Source organism: Pan troglodytes, chromosome 10 (genome assembly GCF_028858775.2).
Source record: "Pan troglodytes isolate AG18354 chromosome 10, NHGRI_mPanTro3-v2.0_pri, whole genome shotgun sequence".
Taxonomy (NCBI): Eukaryota; Metazoa; Chordata; class Mammalia; order Primates; family Hominidae; genus Pan; species Pan troglodytes.
The window spans coordinates 17,597,692-17,617,303 of NC_072408.2; the positions used below are offsets into that span (position 1 = coordinate 17,597,692).

Here is a 19,612-nt window from a genome sequence, read left to right on the forward strand (position 1 = left end):
ATTAAGTGGGATTCAAAATGCTTAATGATTAAAAATAAAATGAAATTAGAAAAAATACAAAATTACATTTGGATATTTTAACTCTCTTTTCTTTTTAAAAACATTTTTGATGTATATTTATACATATTTGTGGGGTTCATGTGATATTTTGTGGCATGCATAGAATGTGTAATGATTAAATTAGGGTATTTACGATATCCATAACTCAAACATTTGTCATTTCTTGCGTTGGAAACATTGCAAGTTCTTTCTTCTAGCTATTTTGAAATATACAATACATTGTTTTTAACTGTAGTCACTACTGTGCTAGCTAACATTAGAAGTTGTTTATTTTATCTAACCATGTTTGTACCCAATCTCTCTTTATCCCCTCCCCTCCATATACGCTTTCCAGGCTTTGGTAACTATTATTCTCCTCTCTACTTCTATGAGATTGACTTTTCAAGCTCCCACCTTTAATTGATAAAACAAAAAGAGGGAAAATTAGTAAGGTTACAGAATAATTTATTAACAATATCAACCAGCTTAACTTTGTTTGCATGTTTAGAGCAAACACTACCACTAACAGCAGCAGAATGAAGATTCTTCATAACTGCATATGAAACATTCACCAAGTTCGTTCATACACTGGACATAAAACCAGACTCAATAAGTCTTGGAGGATAGAAATTATGCACAGTATGTTCTCTCATACAATAAAAATAAATTAGAAATTGTTAGCAAGATGACACTAGAAAATCCACTAATATTTAGAAAATTAAAAGCATGCCTCTACATAAATCCATGAGACATAAAATTACAAAATATTTTAATAAATAAAAATTAAACACCTATCAAAATTTGGGAGATGTGTTAATAGTGAGTAGAAAGATAATTATTTCATTAAGTAAAAAATAAAGGGTCTCAAATAATTGACTTAAGCTTTACCCTAACGTACTACCAAGTGAAAAATAAGTTAACCCCAAAAGAGCAAAAGGAAAGAAATAATAATACAGCAGAAAAGTATGAAATAAGAACCTAATAGATAAAATTGATTACTGTGAAAGCCAGTCTTTGAATAGATCAGTAAGTTTGAAATAACTAGAGTTAACAGAAAAAAAGAGACAAGACAAAAATTATCATTATCTGAATGAAAAGGTGTGGGGAACATTTGCAAAAATCTTACAGATATTAAATGGAGAATGAGTGACTTATGAACAAATGCCAATAAATGTATTGACTCAGATTAAAATCAATTCCTTGAAAAATACAACTAAAGATGCCTATACAGGAATTAGAAGCCCTACATTGAACTGCATCAATTAAAGTTAAATTTTTGTTAATTATTTTGCAACAAAGGAAACAGTAGGTTCAAATGATTTTACTGGTTAACTCTTCCAAATCTTTAAAGAACACACTTCTCTTGATGTTTTTTTTTGTTTGTTTTTTTGTTTGTTTGTTTGTTTTTTTGAGGTGGAGTCTCGCTCTGTCGCCCAGGCTGGAGTGCAGTGGCGCGATCTCGGCTCACTGCAAGCTCCGCCTCCCGGGTTCACACCATTCTCCTGCCTCAGCCTCCCCAGTAGCTGGGACTACAGGCGCCCGCCACCACGCCCAGCTAATTTTTTGTATTTTTAGTAGAGACGGGGTTTCACCGTGTTAACCAGGATGGTCTCAATCTCCTGATCTCGTGATCCACCTGCCTCAGCCTCCCAAAGTGCTGGGATTACAGGCGTGAGCCACCGCGCCTGGCCTCTCTTGATGTTTTAAAACAAACTTTTCCAGAGAGCTTATTCAAAGAATAATATGAGAAAACTTCCTAAATCCACGTAATTGGACATTAAACTGTAGAAACACAAAGGACTCCAGCTAGGATGAACAATAAACATTGACACTGAGACTCATTATACCCTGTCAAAAGTCAAAGACAAAGAATCTTGAAAACAGCAAAGGAAAAGCAACTAATCATGTATAAGAAAGTTTCCATAAGATTATCGGCAGATTTATTAGCAGGAACATAGCACACTAGAATTAAGTGGGATAAGATATTCAAAGTGCTGGGAAAAAATGCTAACCAGGAACACTGTACCTACCTTTCCTCCTGGTAGTTCTGAGGAAACGAGGCAGTCCAGATGAGTGGGTTTCCTCTCAGCGAAGCACATCCCTCCACTAAGGGACTGTCAGAGTGCTTCGTTAAATGGGTCCTGTTCCCTGTGCCACGCAACTGGGTGAGACCCTCCAGCAGGGGTTGTCAGACACCCTATACAGGAGTGATCCTACTGGTGTCAGGTTGGTGTCTCTTGAGGTCAGAGATCCCACAGGAAGGAGCAGGCACTCATCTTTGCTGTTCTCCAGCCACCTTGAGTGACATCTCCAGGCGAGGGAGTGAACCAGTTGAATAGGCCTGAAGTGAACCCCCAGCAAAATGCAGCAACCCTACAGAAGAGGGACCTGACCATTGAAAGAAAAACAAACAAACAGAAAGCAACAACAATAGAATCAACAACAACAACAAAAATCCCCACAAAAACCCCATCCAAGGGTCAGCAGCTTCAAAGATCAAAACTGGATAAACTCGTGAAGATGAGAAAAAAATCAACAAAACAACGCTGAAAACCAAAAATGCCAGAGTGCCTCTTCTCCTCCAAATGATCGCAGTGCTTCTCTAGCAAGGGCACAGAACTGGATAGAGGATGAGATGGACGAATTGACAGAAGTAGGCTTCAGAAGATGGGTAATAAAAAACTCTGCTGAGCTAAAGGAGCATGTTCTAACTAAATGCAAAGAAGCTAAGAACCTTGATAAAAGGTTAGAGGAGCTGCTAACTAGAATAACCAGTTTAGAGAGGAACACGCATGACCTTATGGAACAGAAAAACACAGCACAAAAACTTCGTGAAGCATACACAAGTATCAACACCCAAACTGACCAAGCAGAAGAAAGGATATCAGAGTTTAAAGACCACCTTGCTGAAATAAGGCATGCAGACAAGATTAAAGACATAAGAATGAAAAAAAACAAAGCCTCCAAGAAAAATGGGACTAGGTAAAAAGACTAAAGCTACGATTGATTGGAGTACCAGAAGGAGACGGGGAGAATGGAAACAAGCTGGAGAACACACTTCAGGATATTATCCAGGAGAACTTCCCCAACCTAGCAGGACAGGACAGTCTTCAAATGCAGAAAATGCAGAGAACGCCACAAAGATATCCCACAAGAAGGTCCACCCCAAGACACATAATCATCAGATTCTCCAAGGTCAAAATGAAGGAAAAAAGGTTAAGGGCAGCCAGAGAGAAGGGTCAGGTCATCTACAAAGGCCGAGGATCCCTCTGCAGAAACCCTATAAGCCAGAAGAGAGTGGGGGGTCAATATTCAACATTCTTAAAGAAAAGAATTTTCAACCCAGAATTGCCCTACAGCCTGGGTGACAGAGTGAGACCCTGTCCCCAGCACCCCCCAAAAAAAGGGAAACAGAGGAAAAAGGAAACAAAATGACTACAAGAAATACAAGAAGCGCTGAAGAAAATGGCAATAGTAAATCCTTTCATGTAATTAATTAAGTATAAGTGGATTAAATTATTCAATAAAAAGACCCAGTGTGGCTGAATGAGTAAAAAGCCAGATCTAACTGTATTCTGTCTATAACAGAAACACTTTTGATGTAAGGGCACGCACAGTCTGAAAATGAAAGGACTGAAAAAGAAATTCCATGCAAATGGGAACCAAAAGAAAAAGGGGTGGCCGTATTTAAATCAGATAAAATAAATGTTAAGTTATAATGATAAAGGATCAGATAACCAGGAGGACATAACAATTATAAACATATATTAGAGCACCCAAATATATGAAGGGAATATTAAAATAACCCTTCAAAGACAAGACTGTCCACTGTCTACAGTATCCCATTCTGGATAATTCTCAACATCCAATATTCAATACTTAATTCTGGGTTGCTGACAGTAACATCTCACTGTTGAATTTTGATAGCAGAAGGAATAGAATAATAGCTTTCTTATTTTTAAACCTTCTAGAAAGGAAAAAAGATTTGACAATATCAACTGCTTGAAAGATAGGTTTAGGACCTACTCTGCCATATATAAAACACATTAGTAGGCTGAGTCTGACAAAAACAGAATTAATTCTTGATGTCTCTGGGTAAACATTTGAAAATCGTATTGAATTTAGTCTGGGATCTATTCTCTTCAGAAGCTCTGCTTTTAAAGAAAGAAGACAGACTTGTTTCCTAAGTCTGTCTCAGAAAAAAAGAAATCTTCTGAGTTAGAATCTTTATTAAATACATCATTATAAATTAAATTAAATATGTATATCAATGTTCACATTATTTTCACAGATATAGCAATTTAAACCTGGCTAAGATTCCTGAAATATTTCCTGAAGGAAAATAGCAAACAGAAAATTCCCCAAAAGCTCTTTGGAATATCAGCATGCAGATTAATATAATTTGTATTATGTCTATACATTCTAAGTCCTATAATAAAATGTATTTCCATAAATAAAATTTTCCCCATTCAAATAAGCATCATCGAGTAAGTAAATATCCTAACAATGAGACTAAATCTAATTGAATTATCAACAGAGCTCAAATTGAATGGTGTTTTCTGAATGAAATTTTTCGCTTTACTGGGTTCTGACAATATAATTCAAAGCTAAGCAAAAATCTACCCTTTTTTCTAGGGGAGAATAGGATGCTTTGCAATTTTATTATGAATTTATAAAGACATACCCGTTCTTTTATTATGTTTTTACATCTTTGCAAAATTGACTGTATCACTGACACAATCAAAGATTTAAAGTTATTACTATTCCTTTAAAATTCCAAAGGTTTTCTTCAAACTTCTCAAGTTTGTGCACACCTCAGAATCAAAATGCCAATTTCTGCAATCCTGGCTCAGGATTTTCTAGAATTTTAAGCCACATATTTAAAAACACCTTACCAGCCATGGCTTTTCGAAATTTAACCTGGTATTTCTCCTTTTCTTTCTCAATGAGTGGATAGTTGATTTTGTGACTGACACACCAAAGACACTCACTTCTTTCGGGCTAGAGGAATTTCGACAAATCTACTTATCGAAAATGGAAAGCAAAGACATACAACTAAACATTAAACATGCTATTTCATACAATGTCTAGTAAATAGTATTTTTTTATATATCAATTCCCCAGAAATCGCACCACTGTGCAGAGGAAATTTCAAGTCTGTAAAGCATAATTCTTTGGTTCTATAACTGAAATATTAAGATAAATTACTTTTAAAACAGATAACTTTCAAGGAGAAAAAAAGGAAAAACAAATTATTCTTTCAATTAAAAAAAATTTTAATATTATTTCCTAAACCAGTGTGGAAACATACAATTTTGTACACATGAAATTCCACAATGTGTGCATAATCAGACCTCATATGTTTAATGAAATGCTTTTTTAGGAAACATATTTCTTCAGTGTAACAAAATATTTAATATTTGTAATAGATTTGTAAAGTCATTTCCAGTCATTGACTCACAATTATAGATTTAAATTTTTTGCTAGCAAATTTATTTTACATCAACAAATTCTATGTTTGTATTATTGTTCTTGTAAATGTAATCAATAGTAAGCTATGAACTTACTGTAATTAGTAGTAAGCTATGAACTTATGTGTGTTAATATCATTTCTAATAAAAAGCTGATTGAATTTTAGTGCAAGCTGTATCAACACAATTCCTAAACTTTCAGATTTCTCTTCACATAATGTATGAATGATCAAATTTTGTTTGCTGGCAAGTATGAGAACTTAATCTTCTCTTTTCCTCTTTTCTAATATATTTGTCAATATCTTTAGATCAGTCTCATTTTCTCTACCAGTGTTTTATTCACCTCACTGCCCAGAAAAGTTTCCCACTTTATCCTTTTCATACTATTTCTCTTGCCAAGAAATATATTTACAGATATTGCTTGATTTTAAAACTTTCCACTAAGCAGTTCACATAAAATTCAGGAGATTGTTCCAGCCAAATAGTCAGTAAATAGCACCCTGAACCATATCGACGTCATGGGCTGAACTACACACCTCCCCTAGAAGCCACAGAGGTTCCACCACAGTCTTGGCAGCACTGGGGTTTGCTGTATCTCTACAGGGGTGAGCAGAAACATCCATTGCACACACTCAACCACTCATACACAGTCATTTTTCTACTTACTATTGTTATTCTAAGTTTTTATATACCTTCAACTTTATTGCTCATATTTAACTTGTAAGTGCTTTCTGAGCATAGAAGTTACACCACCTCCTTTTGAAATTCATCATAGCCCCCGGGAGCCAAGAAATATCTGTTGTTGTAGCTTTCTGGAGCATAAAAAAATGTTGACCAGAAAATAGTATATCTTTGAATGTGCTGTCTTGTACAAAATATTCTTTTCATTTTTTTATTTGACTCAATATTAAATATCCCAGAAAACGACTTTCAAATGTGCAAACACTGGGCAGCCTAACATTTTGGATAATGTCCATCTTACATACTCCTATCACAGTCCAGGCTTACACCTAGCTTTGCACTGGAACTCTGACTTCTGTGACTTGCTCCCCTATGTATTGTAAGTACCTTAATGGACCATGCTTACTTAACCTTTATAACCCTGGGGCTATCACAGCAACTGGCCACATATGTTAACCCAATAAATGTGAGTTCAGTGAATAAATAAATGATATAGAATTGATGTCATTTCCCAGAGCATCTATTCATTCTGCACCACCGATAGAAAAGCACAAAATGATATTTAAGATACAATATAGGTATTTCTTTTTTTTAACTTTTCTTACAGCCATAACTTTTAAGCAGCATGAAGAAAAATAGAAGTCTTTGTGAAAGGCATGTAATATATAAAAATTAAAATCTAATATGTTTGATTTTGTTAATTCGTTTTTTTCAACTTTTATTTTGGATTCAGAGGGCACATGACAGTGTGTGACATGGGTATATGTGTAATACTAAGGTTTGGGATAAAGATGATCCCATCACCCAAGTAGTAACCATAGTACCCAACAGGTAGTTTTGGGTACCACGCCAGCCTCTCTCCCATCCCCTGACAGTCGCTAATGTCTGTTTTTCCAGGTTGATATATTTGTGTACCAAATGTCTAACTCCCACTTATAAGTGAGAATATGCAGTGTTTGAGATTCTGTTTCTGCATTAATTCACTTAAGATTTTGGCCTCCAGCTGCATACATACCGCCACAAAAAACATGATTTTATTTATCTTTATGTATGCATAGTATTCCATGGTGTACGCATACCACATTTTCTTTATTCAATCCACCATTAATGGGCACCTACATTGATTCTGTCTTTGTTGTTATGAATAGCACCATGAGGGACATAAACATACATACGTCTTTTTGATGGAACAATTGATTTTCCTTTGGTTATATACCCTGTAATGGGATTGCTGGTCAAATGATAGATCTGCTTCAGGTTCTTTGAAAAATCTCTAAACTGCTTTCCACAGTGCCTGAATTAATTTTCATTTCTACCAATAGTGTATAAGTGTTCACTTTTCTCTGAAACCTCAAGAGCATCTTTTATTTTTTGACATTTTAATAACTGCCATTCTGACTGATGAGAGATATAATTATGTTCTTAGCAAAAGGGTTGACTGAATTTTGTTAGCATAGTTTGTGCCTCACACTTTCCATGACTTCTTTCTTTTTCAAAATCCCTCTCTTAATTTCTGTTTCTTCTTTCAAACCAAAATGAAACCAAACTGACGCCTCAAGCTGATAAACCTAACCCCAAACTCTGTAGGTATTAAGGAGTAAACTCAGACAAAAATCTAAAAACTTGGAAATTTTTCCATTATGGTTTAACTAATGTTTCCAATATCAGTTTTTCTTTGGTATTTAATTGATTTAACAACTTTTTTTTTTTTTTACAAAAGCATGCATCAGTTGTAAGCTATTCCATTTACACTTTTAAGAAGTCCTTTCAAACAATTTTAGTTGTCACATGTTTGGATTATGATTTTATATCAAAATATTCTACTAAATAACCACTCCAACAGAATATATAAGCATTATGTTCTAAAAATAGCATAAACCAGCTAGTCAAAGAAAGATTATTTTAGTTACAGATATTAACATGAATAGAATAAGATAAGGAAATAAGATAAAGTGTCTACATTCCAAATCCCTCCGCAGTCTATTTTAATGAGATGGAAATTCAGATTTCCATAAAATTTTCTTCTCTTTTGTTACTTCTGAAATTCTGAAGAAAAATAATAATAGATATCTTTATGTAGAGATCAGGGTTTTTTAGGATATGCACAAAGATACATTTTTAAAAATCAGTCATTTTCTTTATATTAATTTTTCCTATCTTTTGTAATCAATATTATAGGAAAATAAAACAAAAATAAATTAAAATTACCTTTTGCATTTCTAAAACTGGTTATGTATAGAAAATTCTCCCAAGAAGTGATTTTCTTGTGACAGAAACCACAGATCTATACACCTGTCATCTCTTTCGAATAAGCTGTGATTAAATTGAGAGAATTAATTTTTAAAAGCAAAGTCAGAGAATTACAGTTATCTAAAAAAATGAAAATGCCATGATTAATTATCAAAGCAATAGGAACAGAACGCATATTAGCTGAAACTTTATTCTTTCAGGACTTAAACACTAGGAATTTAGTTCCTCAAACACTCACGGCCACAGTCTTAGTTCCTGCTTTTATTTTCCAAGTCATAGATTATTTTGACCATCTGATTTGGGACATTTTCTGTTTCATTGATCCATTTTTTTCTGAGTCTTGTCTTATAATTGTCAGATAAATAGTGCTTAAAACACTTTATAAAAGGTTATTCTAGCATAAATTACACAACAGGTTATCCAGATTCCAGGGTTTCTGTGAAAATGTATATAAACAAAATAAATTAGAAAGGATTTAGTGGTTACAGGACTCAGATACATCATTTCATATGACAGAAATAATTAAAATCCGGGAAGTAAAAATTTACTGAGGCAGGAAATAATTTATCATTGTATGATTCCAGAGAAAAATTAGCTTGATAAGTGAATTTGATAAAGATTTATATAAGGAAAATCGATACTGAAAGTTTCTAAAATATAGGATCTTCCTAGGAAGAAGCTTTTAGTTATAAAGTCTGTAATTTAGATGAAAAAAAGTCCCGATAACAATAGGTGAGTGAAAATGGGAAAATAAAAGAACTGTTGCATTTCTTCCTGCTTTATACAGTTTGGTTTTTAACTTGTGAATTTTTGGTATACTAGTTCAATTTTTATTTGTTTTTAGGATATTTAAATCAGTTTGAAGTGCTGCATCGTATTTTTCTGTGTTTCATGATTGTTCTTCATGGGGCATTTAAAAAATCAGTTTGAATGTTTTAATTCTGTATTCTTTCCATAGTATCTTCGTATATTAATAGACTAAAAATGCTTTTTGTGGACTGGAATGATAGTTGGAGCACTGTATTGGATTCCTATGTCAAGAGTGTCCTCTTCTGTCAAAATATTGCAATGTATTCTCTTAAATGAATGATTTGGGGGAGAGAAGTTTCTTTTGTTTTGTTTTGTCTTTTGAATGTCATTTTGTCTATCCTAACACCTCTCTTCAACACATACACACACTTCCTTTTTTCCCTCATTTACTGAGCAGATTTTAAATGTGCTTTTTCCTTTCTTATGTTTTACTCTCTTCTCAGAAGTTTCGTTTTCCAAGACTAACTCTTCAAGTCCAAAACATACTTTCCTTCTGCCCACCAATCTGATCCTTTTGGAATTCCTTTTTAAATTTTCACAATTAGTGTGGTCTTGCTCTTTCTGAGGTAGTTGCCAGTTTATCTGAAACCCCTAGGGCACCATGAGAGGATAGAGATGGGATCTAGGAATAACTCCACTGTAAGGTTTTTTTTTTTTAATTTACAATAATTTGAAGTTTTAGTATTTTCTGACCCCTAGTCATGCTAAAGACATACATTTGTCTGCTTTCATTTTTATTTTTGCATGTAATCTATATATATATTTTAAGGCTATTGTAGGAGAATTTAAATTTAAGCAACTACCATTAGCTCTTTCTGTATAGTTTTATTTCAGTGGGTACCTAGGTTTCAGCAGAATTCTCTGCTGTCTACTTGTTTCTGAAATTATAAAGGGAATAACTATCCCCGCCTTGATTTTTCTTATTCTTGGCCTAGTTTTCATGAATAAACCACAAGAAAAAAGACATAATATTATCAATATTTTGTACTTCTACAGCCTAGTGAACCAGTACATTTAAAAAATTTCTTATATCAGAAGTTACAGCCCCATCAATTTATAATGCAATTCATTCGTAGAGTAATTATATTGCTAAGAAGCCATGTTATAACAGCAAATATAGAGAATTTCAGTTATCAAAGAGAATATGAAATTTTATTTTATTTTACTTTGAGACAAAGTCTCACTCTGTCACCCAGGATGGAGTGCAGTGATGCCATCTAGGCTCATTGCAACCTCCGTCTCCCAGGTTCAAGCGATTCTCCTCCCTCAGCCTCCCGAGTAACTGGGATTACACATGTCCGCCACCACTCCTGGCTAATTTTTGTATTTTTAGTAGAGACGGGTTTCACCATGTTGGCCAGGCTGGTCTCGAACTCTTGGCCTCAAGTAATCTGCCCACCTTGGCCTCCCAAAGTGTTGGGAATATAGGCATTGAGCCACCATGCCCGGCAGAGAAAGTGAGATTTTAGATTATTTGATTACCAAAGCAGAACTGGAAAGAAACAAGGATCAGCCAAGGCTTTCCTGACTAGTTTATTTAAACATGCCATTTGATAATGCAAAATATCCTTTCCTGCTTTATTATGATTACCTATAATCAAGTACTATGCATGTAATTTACTCATTCACTATGTGTCTTCTTTCCACTAAAGGTCATTCATGTGAGCAGTGACTTTTCTTTGTTTTTTCTTCTTTTGTATTCTCAGACCCTAGATGCATGTTTGGCATAAAAAAGATTCTTAATAAATATTTGTTTACATAATTAATGAAAAATTTGTTTTAAAACTTAATGTAAATATAGTCTTACATTTTGTTAAATATATATTACATATAGCTCTGATTAAAAGATTTAGATAAAGAGACAATTAGAATTCCACTTTTCCTGGTGGAAGTCTGTTATTTACCTTGCCTGATTGCTCTGGCTAGGACTTCTAGTACTGTGTTGAGCAGTAATGGTGACAGTGGGCATCCCTGTCTTATTCCAGTTCTTGGGGGCAATGTTTCCAACTTCTACCTGTTCAGTAAGATATTGGCTGTGAGTTTATTATAGATGGTACTTATTATTTTGAGATATGTTCCTTCAATGCCTAGTTTGCTTAGGGTTTTTTATCATAAAGCGATGTTACAGTTTATCAAGTCCCTTTTCTGCATCTATTTAGATGATTATATTGTTTTTGTTTTTAATTCCATTTATGTGGTGAATTATATTTATTGATTTGTATATGTTGAACCATGCCAGCATCCTAGAAATAAGGCTCACTTGATTGCGGTGGATTATATTTTTGATGTAGTGCTGGATGTGGTTTCCTAGTATTTTGTTGAGAATTTTTGCACCTCTCTTCATCATGAATATCGGCCTGTAGTTTTCTTTTTTGTTGTGTCTTTGGCAGACTTTAATATCAGAAACACTGGTTTCAGAATGGGTTAGGGAGAAATCCCTCCTCCTTAATTTTTTGGAAGAGTTCATGCAGGATTGGTACCAGCTCCTTTTTATACATCTGGTAGATTTTGGTTGTAAATTCGTGTGGTTGAGAGTATGATTCCACACTAGAAAATTCTAAAGATTATTTCAAAAGACTCCTAGATTCAGCAAATGACTTCGGTAAAGTTTTGAGATACAAAAATCAGTGGCATTTCTATGCACCAATAATGTTCAAGCTGACAACAAAATCGAGAATGCAATCTCACTTACAATAACACAGAAATAATAAAATAACTTGAGATTCATCTAACCAGACAGGAAAGCTCTCTTCAAGAAGAACTATAAAACATTGCCAAAAGAAACAATAGATGACACAAACAAAAGTAAAAATATTCTATGCTCAAGGATTGGAAAAATTAAATACTGTTAAAATGTCCATACTATTCAGAATAATCTACAGACTCAGTGCAATTCCTATCAAATTACCAATGTCTTTCTTCACAGAACTGAAAAAAAACTATTATAAAATTCATGTGGAACCAAAAAAGAGCCCAAATGTCAAACAAACAAACAAAAAAGCTGGAGGCTTCACATTACCTAGCTTAAAACTATACTACATGGTTACAATCACCAAAACAGCATGGTACTGATTAAAAGAAAACCAGACATATAGACCAATGGAACAGAATAGAAAACCCCAAAATAAACCCACATGGTAAACTAATTTTTATATTAATATAAGGATGCCATGAAATGACAGTCTCTTTGGCAAATCGTGTTGGGAAAACTGAATATCCATATGTAGATGTTGGATTCATCATACACCAGGCACAAAATCAAATCAAAATCAACTGAAGATTTAAATGTAAGAACTAAAACTTTTAAACTCCTAGAAGAAAACATAGAGGAATAGTTTACATATTAGAAATATTATATAGAAACAACTTAAATCTAGGAATGTCCTAATAGACTGTACTAAATACACTTTATCTCTTTTTTATCTCAATCTTTTATTTTTATTTTAGAATCAAGAGGTACATGTGCAGATTTTTTTACATAAATATATTGCGTGATGCCAAGGTTTAGTTTTCATTTGACCCCATCACCACATAGTGAGCATAGTACCCAATAGGTGGTTTTCAACCCCTACACTCCTCCTTTCATCCCCTCTTTTGGAGTTGCAAGTGTCTATTGTTCTCATCTTTATGTCCATGTGTACTCAATGTCCAGCTCCCACTCATAAGTGAGAACATGTAAGTATTTGGTGTTCTGTTCCTGTGTTAATTTGATTAGGATAATGGCCTCCAGCTGCATCCATGTTGCTGCGAAGGACATCATTTTATTCTTTATTATGGCTTCATAGTATTCCATGAGTGTATGTGTACATTTTCTTTATCCAATCCACTTTTGATGGGCACCTAGGTTGATTCCATATCTTTACTATTGTGAATAATGCTGTGATAAACATACAAATTCCAGTGTATTTTAGTAGAATGATTTATTTTCCTTTGGGTCTATACCCAGTAATGGGATAACTGGGCTGAATGGTAGTTGTGTTTTTCATTTCATTGAGAAATCTCCAAACTGGTTTCCATAGTGTCTTAACTAATTTACATTTCCACCAACAGTGTATCAGTGTCCCTTTTCTTGGCAACCTCACCAGCATCTCTTATTCTTTGACATTTTAATCAAAATGCCAAATTTGAATCACCATAGTGACTGGTGAGAGACAGTATCTCATTGTGGTTTTGATTTGCATTTCTCAAAGATCCCTTGATCTGTATGTCTGTTATTATGCCAGTACTACTGTAGCTTTGTAATAGTTTTGAATTCAGGGTGTATGATGCCTTTAACCTTGTTTAATCTTGTTCTTCTTCCTGGAGATTGCTTTGGCTATTCAGTGTCTTTTGTGGTTCTACATGAGTTTTAGGAATATTTTTCTATTTTTGTAAAAAAAAATGCAATTGTGATTTTGAACAGAATTGCCTTGAATCTATAGATGTATTTGATTACATTAAATTTTCATAAAAGCATAAGTAACCAAAGCAAAATTATATAAAGTGGGACTACATCAAACTAAAAATGTTCTGCACAGCAAAGGAAACAGCAGAGTGAAAGGCAACCTATAGATTTGAGAAAACATTTGCAAATAACATATCTGTTAAGGTATTAATGTCCAGAATATATAAGGAACCTCTACAACTTAATACCAAAAACAAAAAATAGCCCAATTTTAAAAAATGGATGAAGGACTTGAATAGACATTTCTCCACAAAAGACATGCATGTGGCCAGTGGGTATATGAAAAAATGCTCAACATCACTAATCATTAGGGAAATATTCTAAGATGCTACCTAACACCTGTTAGGATGGCTATTTTACATATATATATATATGGATACATTCATATATCCATATATTCATTCATATATACCCAGAAGAAGGAGATGAGCCATCCTCTCACTTTCATTTATTACCCTCTTACTTAAAACGAATATATCCATATACATATATATGAAGATATATATGTTGGTAAGAATGTGAAGAAATTGGAACCCTAGCACATTGTTGATAAGAATGCACTATGAAAAAGGTGTATAGAGCTTCCTCAAAAATTAAGAGTAAAACTACCCATATAACCCAATAATATCACTTCTGGCTATACAGTATATCCAAAAGAATTAAAATTAGTATCTTGAAGAGATATCTGCACTCCCACATCAATGGTAGGATTATCAAGAATAAATAATATTTAAACAACCTAAATGTACACTGACAGATGAACAGATAAAGAAAATGTAGTATGTACATATGATGGAATATTCTTCAGCCTTAAAGAAAGAATATTCTGCCATTCATGACAACATGAATGACCCTTGAGGACATTAAGCTAAATAAAATAAGCCAGTCACAGAAGAACAAATGCTTTATGATTATACTTATATGAGTTATCTAAAGTAGTCAAATTCATAGGAACAGAGAATGGTGGTTACCAGGGACTCACTTTCAATTGGTTAAGTTTCAGTTACGAAAGACGAATAAGTTCTAGAGATATACTGTACCACATAGTACGTATAGTTAGCAACAATACGTTGATCACTTTAAAGTCTGCTAGGAGGGTAGATCTCATGTCAAGTGTCTTACTTGCCCCCTGCTCCCAAAATAAAGGTACTTAAGAAAAACTTTGTAGATGATAAACATGCCTACTATCTTCATTGGGTGATGGTATTACGAATGTATGCATATGTCCAAACTCATCAAATTGTATACGTTAAAAATGCAGTTTTTTTGTATATAAACTATACCTCAATAAAGCCATTGTAATAAATCTCCAATATAGCATCTATTAATGGTCATCACTCCAACATAATTTGAAGAAATGAAAATTATAATATAAACCACGACATAGCTATTTGTTTCGAACAAAAAATAAATATATTAATAATTAATCTTCTTAAAGAAGAAAAATATTTAGTGTAGAATTATTCAGTGTGTTGCTGGTTTTGTGTCTTCTTAGAAATGTAATAGCAGGCTGTATATACAAGATCCATTTTCATATAAATAGATTACAATGGTCCATTAATTTTTTAAGTATTTATCTGTAGTCAACTGAAAATATATTTTCGACGCGCCTCGCATGGGCCCAGGGGGCGGGGGTTTGGGTGGCTGCCCTCAGTATTGCCTGCACAAATATCTACCAAGTCTGCGACGAATAGCTCCAGCAACTTTGCACCGTGTTTTCCAGTAAGCCTACCGACAGGCACTGTGCAGATTCAAGCGGAGAGAAGTCCAAGCACTGAGGCCGCTGCTGCACCAGCCATCCTGAGCCCCTAGTCGACCTTCCGGCCTCCGCTTCCCCGCCCCGCACTAGGACCCCTGCAGACGATCAGGCGGAAGCCGGGGTGACTTTCTTCCTCTTTTGGCAACATGGCGGGCGGAGAAGCTGGGGTGACTCTGGAGCAGCCGCACCTTTCGCGTCAGGATCTCACCACCTTGGATGTTACCAAGTTGACGCCACTTTCACACGAAGTTATCAGCAGACAAGCCACAATTAATATAGGTACAATTGGTCATGTAGCTCATGGGAAATCCACAGTCGTCAAAGCTATTTCTGGAGTTCACACCGTCAGGTTCAAAAATGAACTAGAAAGAAATATTACAATCAAGCTTGGATATGCTAATGCTAAGATTTATAAACTTGATGACCCAAGTTGCCCTCGGCCAGAATGTTATCGATCTTGTGGGAGCAGTATGCCTGATGAGTTTCCTACAGACATTCCAGGGACCAAAGGGAACTTCAGATTAGTCAGACATGTTTCCTTTGTTGACTGTCCTGGCCACGATATTTTGATGGCTACTATGCTGAACGGTGCAGCAGTGATGGATGCAGCTCTTCTGTTGATAGCTGGTAATGAATCTTGCCCTCAGCCTCAGACATCTGAACACCTGGCTGCTATAGAGATCATGAAACTGAAGCATATTTTGATTCTACAAAATAAAATTGATTTGGTAAAAGAAAGGCAGGCTAAAGAACAATACGAGCAGATCCTTGCATTTGTCCAAGGTACAGTAGCAGAGGGAGCTCCCATTATTCCAATTTCGGCTCAGCTGAAATACAATATTGAAGTTGTTTGTGAGTACATAGTAAAGAAAATTCCAGTACCCCCAAGAGACTTTACTTCAGAGCCCCGGCTTATTGTTATTAGATCTTTTGATGTCAACAAACCTGGCTGTGAAGTTGATGACCTTAAGGGAGGTGTAGCTGGTGGTAGTATCCTAAAAGGAGTATTAAAGGTGGGCCAGGAGACAGAAGTAAGACCTGGTATTGTTTCCAAAGATAGTGAAGGAAAACTCATGTGTAAACCAATCTTTTCCAAAATTGTTTCACTTTTTGCGGAGCATAATGATCTGCAATATGCTGCTCCAGGCGGTCTTATTGGAGTTGGAACAAAAATTGACCCCACTTTGTGCCGGGCTGACAGAATGGTGGGGCAAGTACTTGGTGCAGTCGGAGCTTTACCTGAGATATTCACAGAATTGGAAATTTCCTATTTCCTGCTTAGACGGCTTCTAGGTGTACGCACTGAAGGAGACAAGAAAGCAGCAAAGGTTCAAAAGCTGTCTAAGAATGAAGTGCTCATGGTGAACATAGGATCCCTGTCGACAGGAGGGAGAGTTAGTGCTGTCAAGGCCGATTTGGGTAAAATTGTCTTGACCAATCCAGTGTGCACAGAGGTAGGAGAAAAAATTGCCCTTAGCCGAAGAGTTGAAAAACACTGGCGTTTAATTGGTTGGGGTCAGATAAGAAGAGGAGTGACAATCAAGCCAACAGTAGATGATGACTGAAGAACACCGGTTAAATAATACATTCGGATGGAGCTGGAAGTTGGAATTTCTCTTTAACAACCAAGGGGTTTATTTTCAAAGCGATATTGGGGAACTGATTTCACAGTTTGTTACCTTAGTAGGTAGCTGTAAGGTTATTCTCTCTTTTTTTTTTTTTGGTTATGAAAACTTAGGGACTACAATTAATATAAAAATTGGCATAATGTTGGATTGAATCTACATTTTGGCAGAAGTTAAGCATTCCCACATAATGTCAAAATTATACATTATGCAGTTTTTTTGTTTGTTAGTTTTATTTTGTTTTGTTTTTGAGTCTGGCTCTGTCACCTAGGCTGGCATGTAGTGGCATGATCTGCAACCTCTGCCTCCCGGGTTCAAGCGATTCTCCTGCCTCAGCCCCCCAAGTAGCTGAGATTACAGGTGTGTGCCACCACACCGGGCTAATTTTTGTATTATTAGTAGAGACGGGGTTTCGGCATGTTGGCCAGGCCAGTCTCTCCTGACCTCAGGGTGATCAGCCCACCTCGGCCTCACAAATGCTGGGATTACAGGCGTGAGCCACCTTGCCTAGCCCACATCATGCAGTTTGAAATGAAACTTTGCCACAACCAGCCTTTGCTGTAGCACACACATGTATCACTGAACCTGTTCGAAATAAAGTTTTTTTTCTTTTTCATGATTCGTCTTTGAGTACCTCCAGGCTGAAGGACTGTTGTACCAGTAAAAACTTAAAGGCACAAATTATCCTTGAAGACCCTCTCCCTTTTCTTTGGCCCCATATTTTATGTTGCTTTATCTTTGAAATTTTGCATGAAAAGGATGCAATGAATGGGTTCGAATTGCATGAAAAGGATGCATGAATGGGTTCGAATGAAATTGTCCTTTAGAGCATGATTACTTGTTCCCATGGGCAAATAATTTTCTCCCCTTGCTCTTCCTGGCCTGAAACACGGGAAACCAGAGTCAGAAGTTATCTCCCTCTCCCTGTGATGCCTTGAGATTTTTTTCTGCATTGTTTTATGCCTGAAATCCAATACTCTTCCTCCATTGGAAAATACTGTTATACCAAATAATTCTAGGTGAGTAACAAAGAACCTTCTAGGCCTTCATTTTATGTTTTTTCTTAACTGTTATATGATTGTGACACAGATTATAATATTACTAATTTTTGGATGTTTCAAAAGGTCAATAAGTAAAAGATGTTAAAAAGCAAAAAAAAAAAAAAATATATATATATTTTCTATCATGTTCTTCTGATAAAGTAATTCAAACTTTAACCAGCCCTGAAGACGGCATTGTGATTATACATCCCTGGGTTCTACTGCTGACCTAAAGTAATATTAATCTCCATATATAACATTAAAATATATTCCCTTATTAGCTTAAGGGAATAAATGTGAATAATCAAATTTTTTCTTTTGTTAGTGTAGGGCAAATTAAAATTTTTCTGCTTTTTAAAGTTATGAAACCATAGACTCATAGAAAAAAAAATCTTCATATACAGGATTTAAGTATAAAAACTTGCGTGTACATATGTGTATATAAATTCTTGGAAAAGTTGTTAAAATCTCTTATATGCTAAAGCACATGAGAACAGTCAGATAAAATCTGACCTCCTTCAAAAAATCTAATATTTATGTGAGGGTAATATTAATACAATACTTACCTTCTTTGTTTCTCCATTTAATGTTGAGTGTTGAGGAGCAAATTAATTGTCTTTTAGAAAGTGGCAATCTTGCAGTGGGCAGCCTGTCTGCTACTTAGTGCTCTATTATTTCTCTATATCTATTGTTATTTTGTCCTGTTAAATGTTTACAGAAAGATTAACTATTGCATTACTGTGAGATTTTTATCAAGATTCTTATCATTGTTAGAATATTATTCTGTAATTCTGCCTATTCCTCCACAGTATTTTTCTAGCATTCTATCTATATGCCACCTTGAGGTCTTCATTTTTTTTAACTGAGGTAATATACAGACACACTTAAATATTAACAGTATTATCTTACTGTCAGATGGCTTGCAAATATATTTCCAACAATCTTACCTTTCTTCTGAAAAAGCATCAATTTTTGCCAGTTAGAGTTTTAATTTTAAACCATCACAAATTTTTAAAATATTTACTATAATTTTAGCTTTAAAAACACTTTCAGATCATGACTTCAATTATATTTTATTAAAAAATTTTATAGTTTCTAATTCTCATCCAATTTTTATGCTTTCTAGTATATTTGGTATATAGTATAAAAGGAATGTATACTATGCCTCTATAACTATCCAAATTGCACAACCAATTTTCATGAAATAAATTATCCTTTCCCACATTACTTGAAATATCATTTGAATAAGAACCACCATATTTGTAGTTATATAGATTTATGGTTCATTTTGATAGCAATAAAAAATCTTAATCAGATAAATATCACTCATCACCATTAATTTCCAAAAAATTTTGATCATGCATGCATACATCCAAGAGAAGTATATTAATTTATTAGTAAATTAATTATAAATAAATTTATATTTAAAGCATGAAAGTCACACATAGATTTTATGGGCACATAAAGAACAATGTGTATTTTTCATTGTTATT

General features: G+C 34.6%; 2 protein-coding genes across 51 annotated transcripts in view; one reads left to right on the forward strand and one right to left on the reverse strand.

Moving 5' to 3' along the window:
* Nucleotides 1–19,612, reverse strand: part of KLRC1 (killer cell lectin like receptor C1) — a 107,572-nt gene that overhangs the window by 45,716 nt on the left and 42,244 nt on the right. For 26 of the 50 annotated variants that reach the window (XM_063784678.1, XM_063784683.1, XM_063784721.1 and 23 more), the window contains one exon: nucleotides 2,070–2,427. The exons of 21 other annotated variants lie outside the window; for them this stretch is intronic. The gene's annotated coding sequence lies outside the window, so the exon portion shown is untranslated. The remainder of the gene's footprint in view (nucleotides 1–2,069; nucleotides 2,428–19,612) is intronic. 3 more of the 50 variants (XM_063784701.1, XM_063784711.1, XM_063784709.1) reach the window with 1 other exon arrangement.
* EIF2S3B (eukaryotic translation initiation factor 2 subunit gamma B) lies at nucleotides 14,589–17,695 on the forward strand. The gene has a single exon (XM_063786336.1). It carries the CDS (start codon nucleotides 15,601–15,603, stop codon nucleotides 17,017–17,019), a length of 1,419 nt encoding a protein of 472 aa, XP_063642406.1. The 5' UTR covers nucleotides 14,589–15,600; the 3' UTR covers nucleotides 17,020–17,695.

Excerpts from the sequence above, each read along its gene's own strand:
- EIF2S3B (XM_063786336.1), top strand. The coding sequence starts at position 15,601 with ATGGCGGGCGGAGAAGCTGGGGTGACTCTGGAGCAGCCGCACCTTTCG.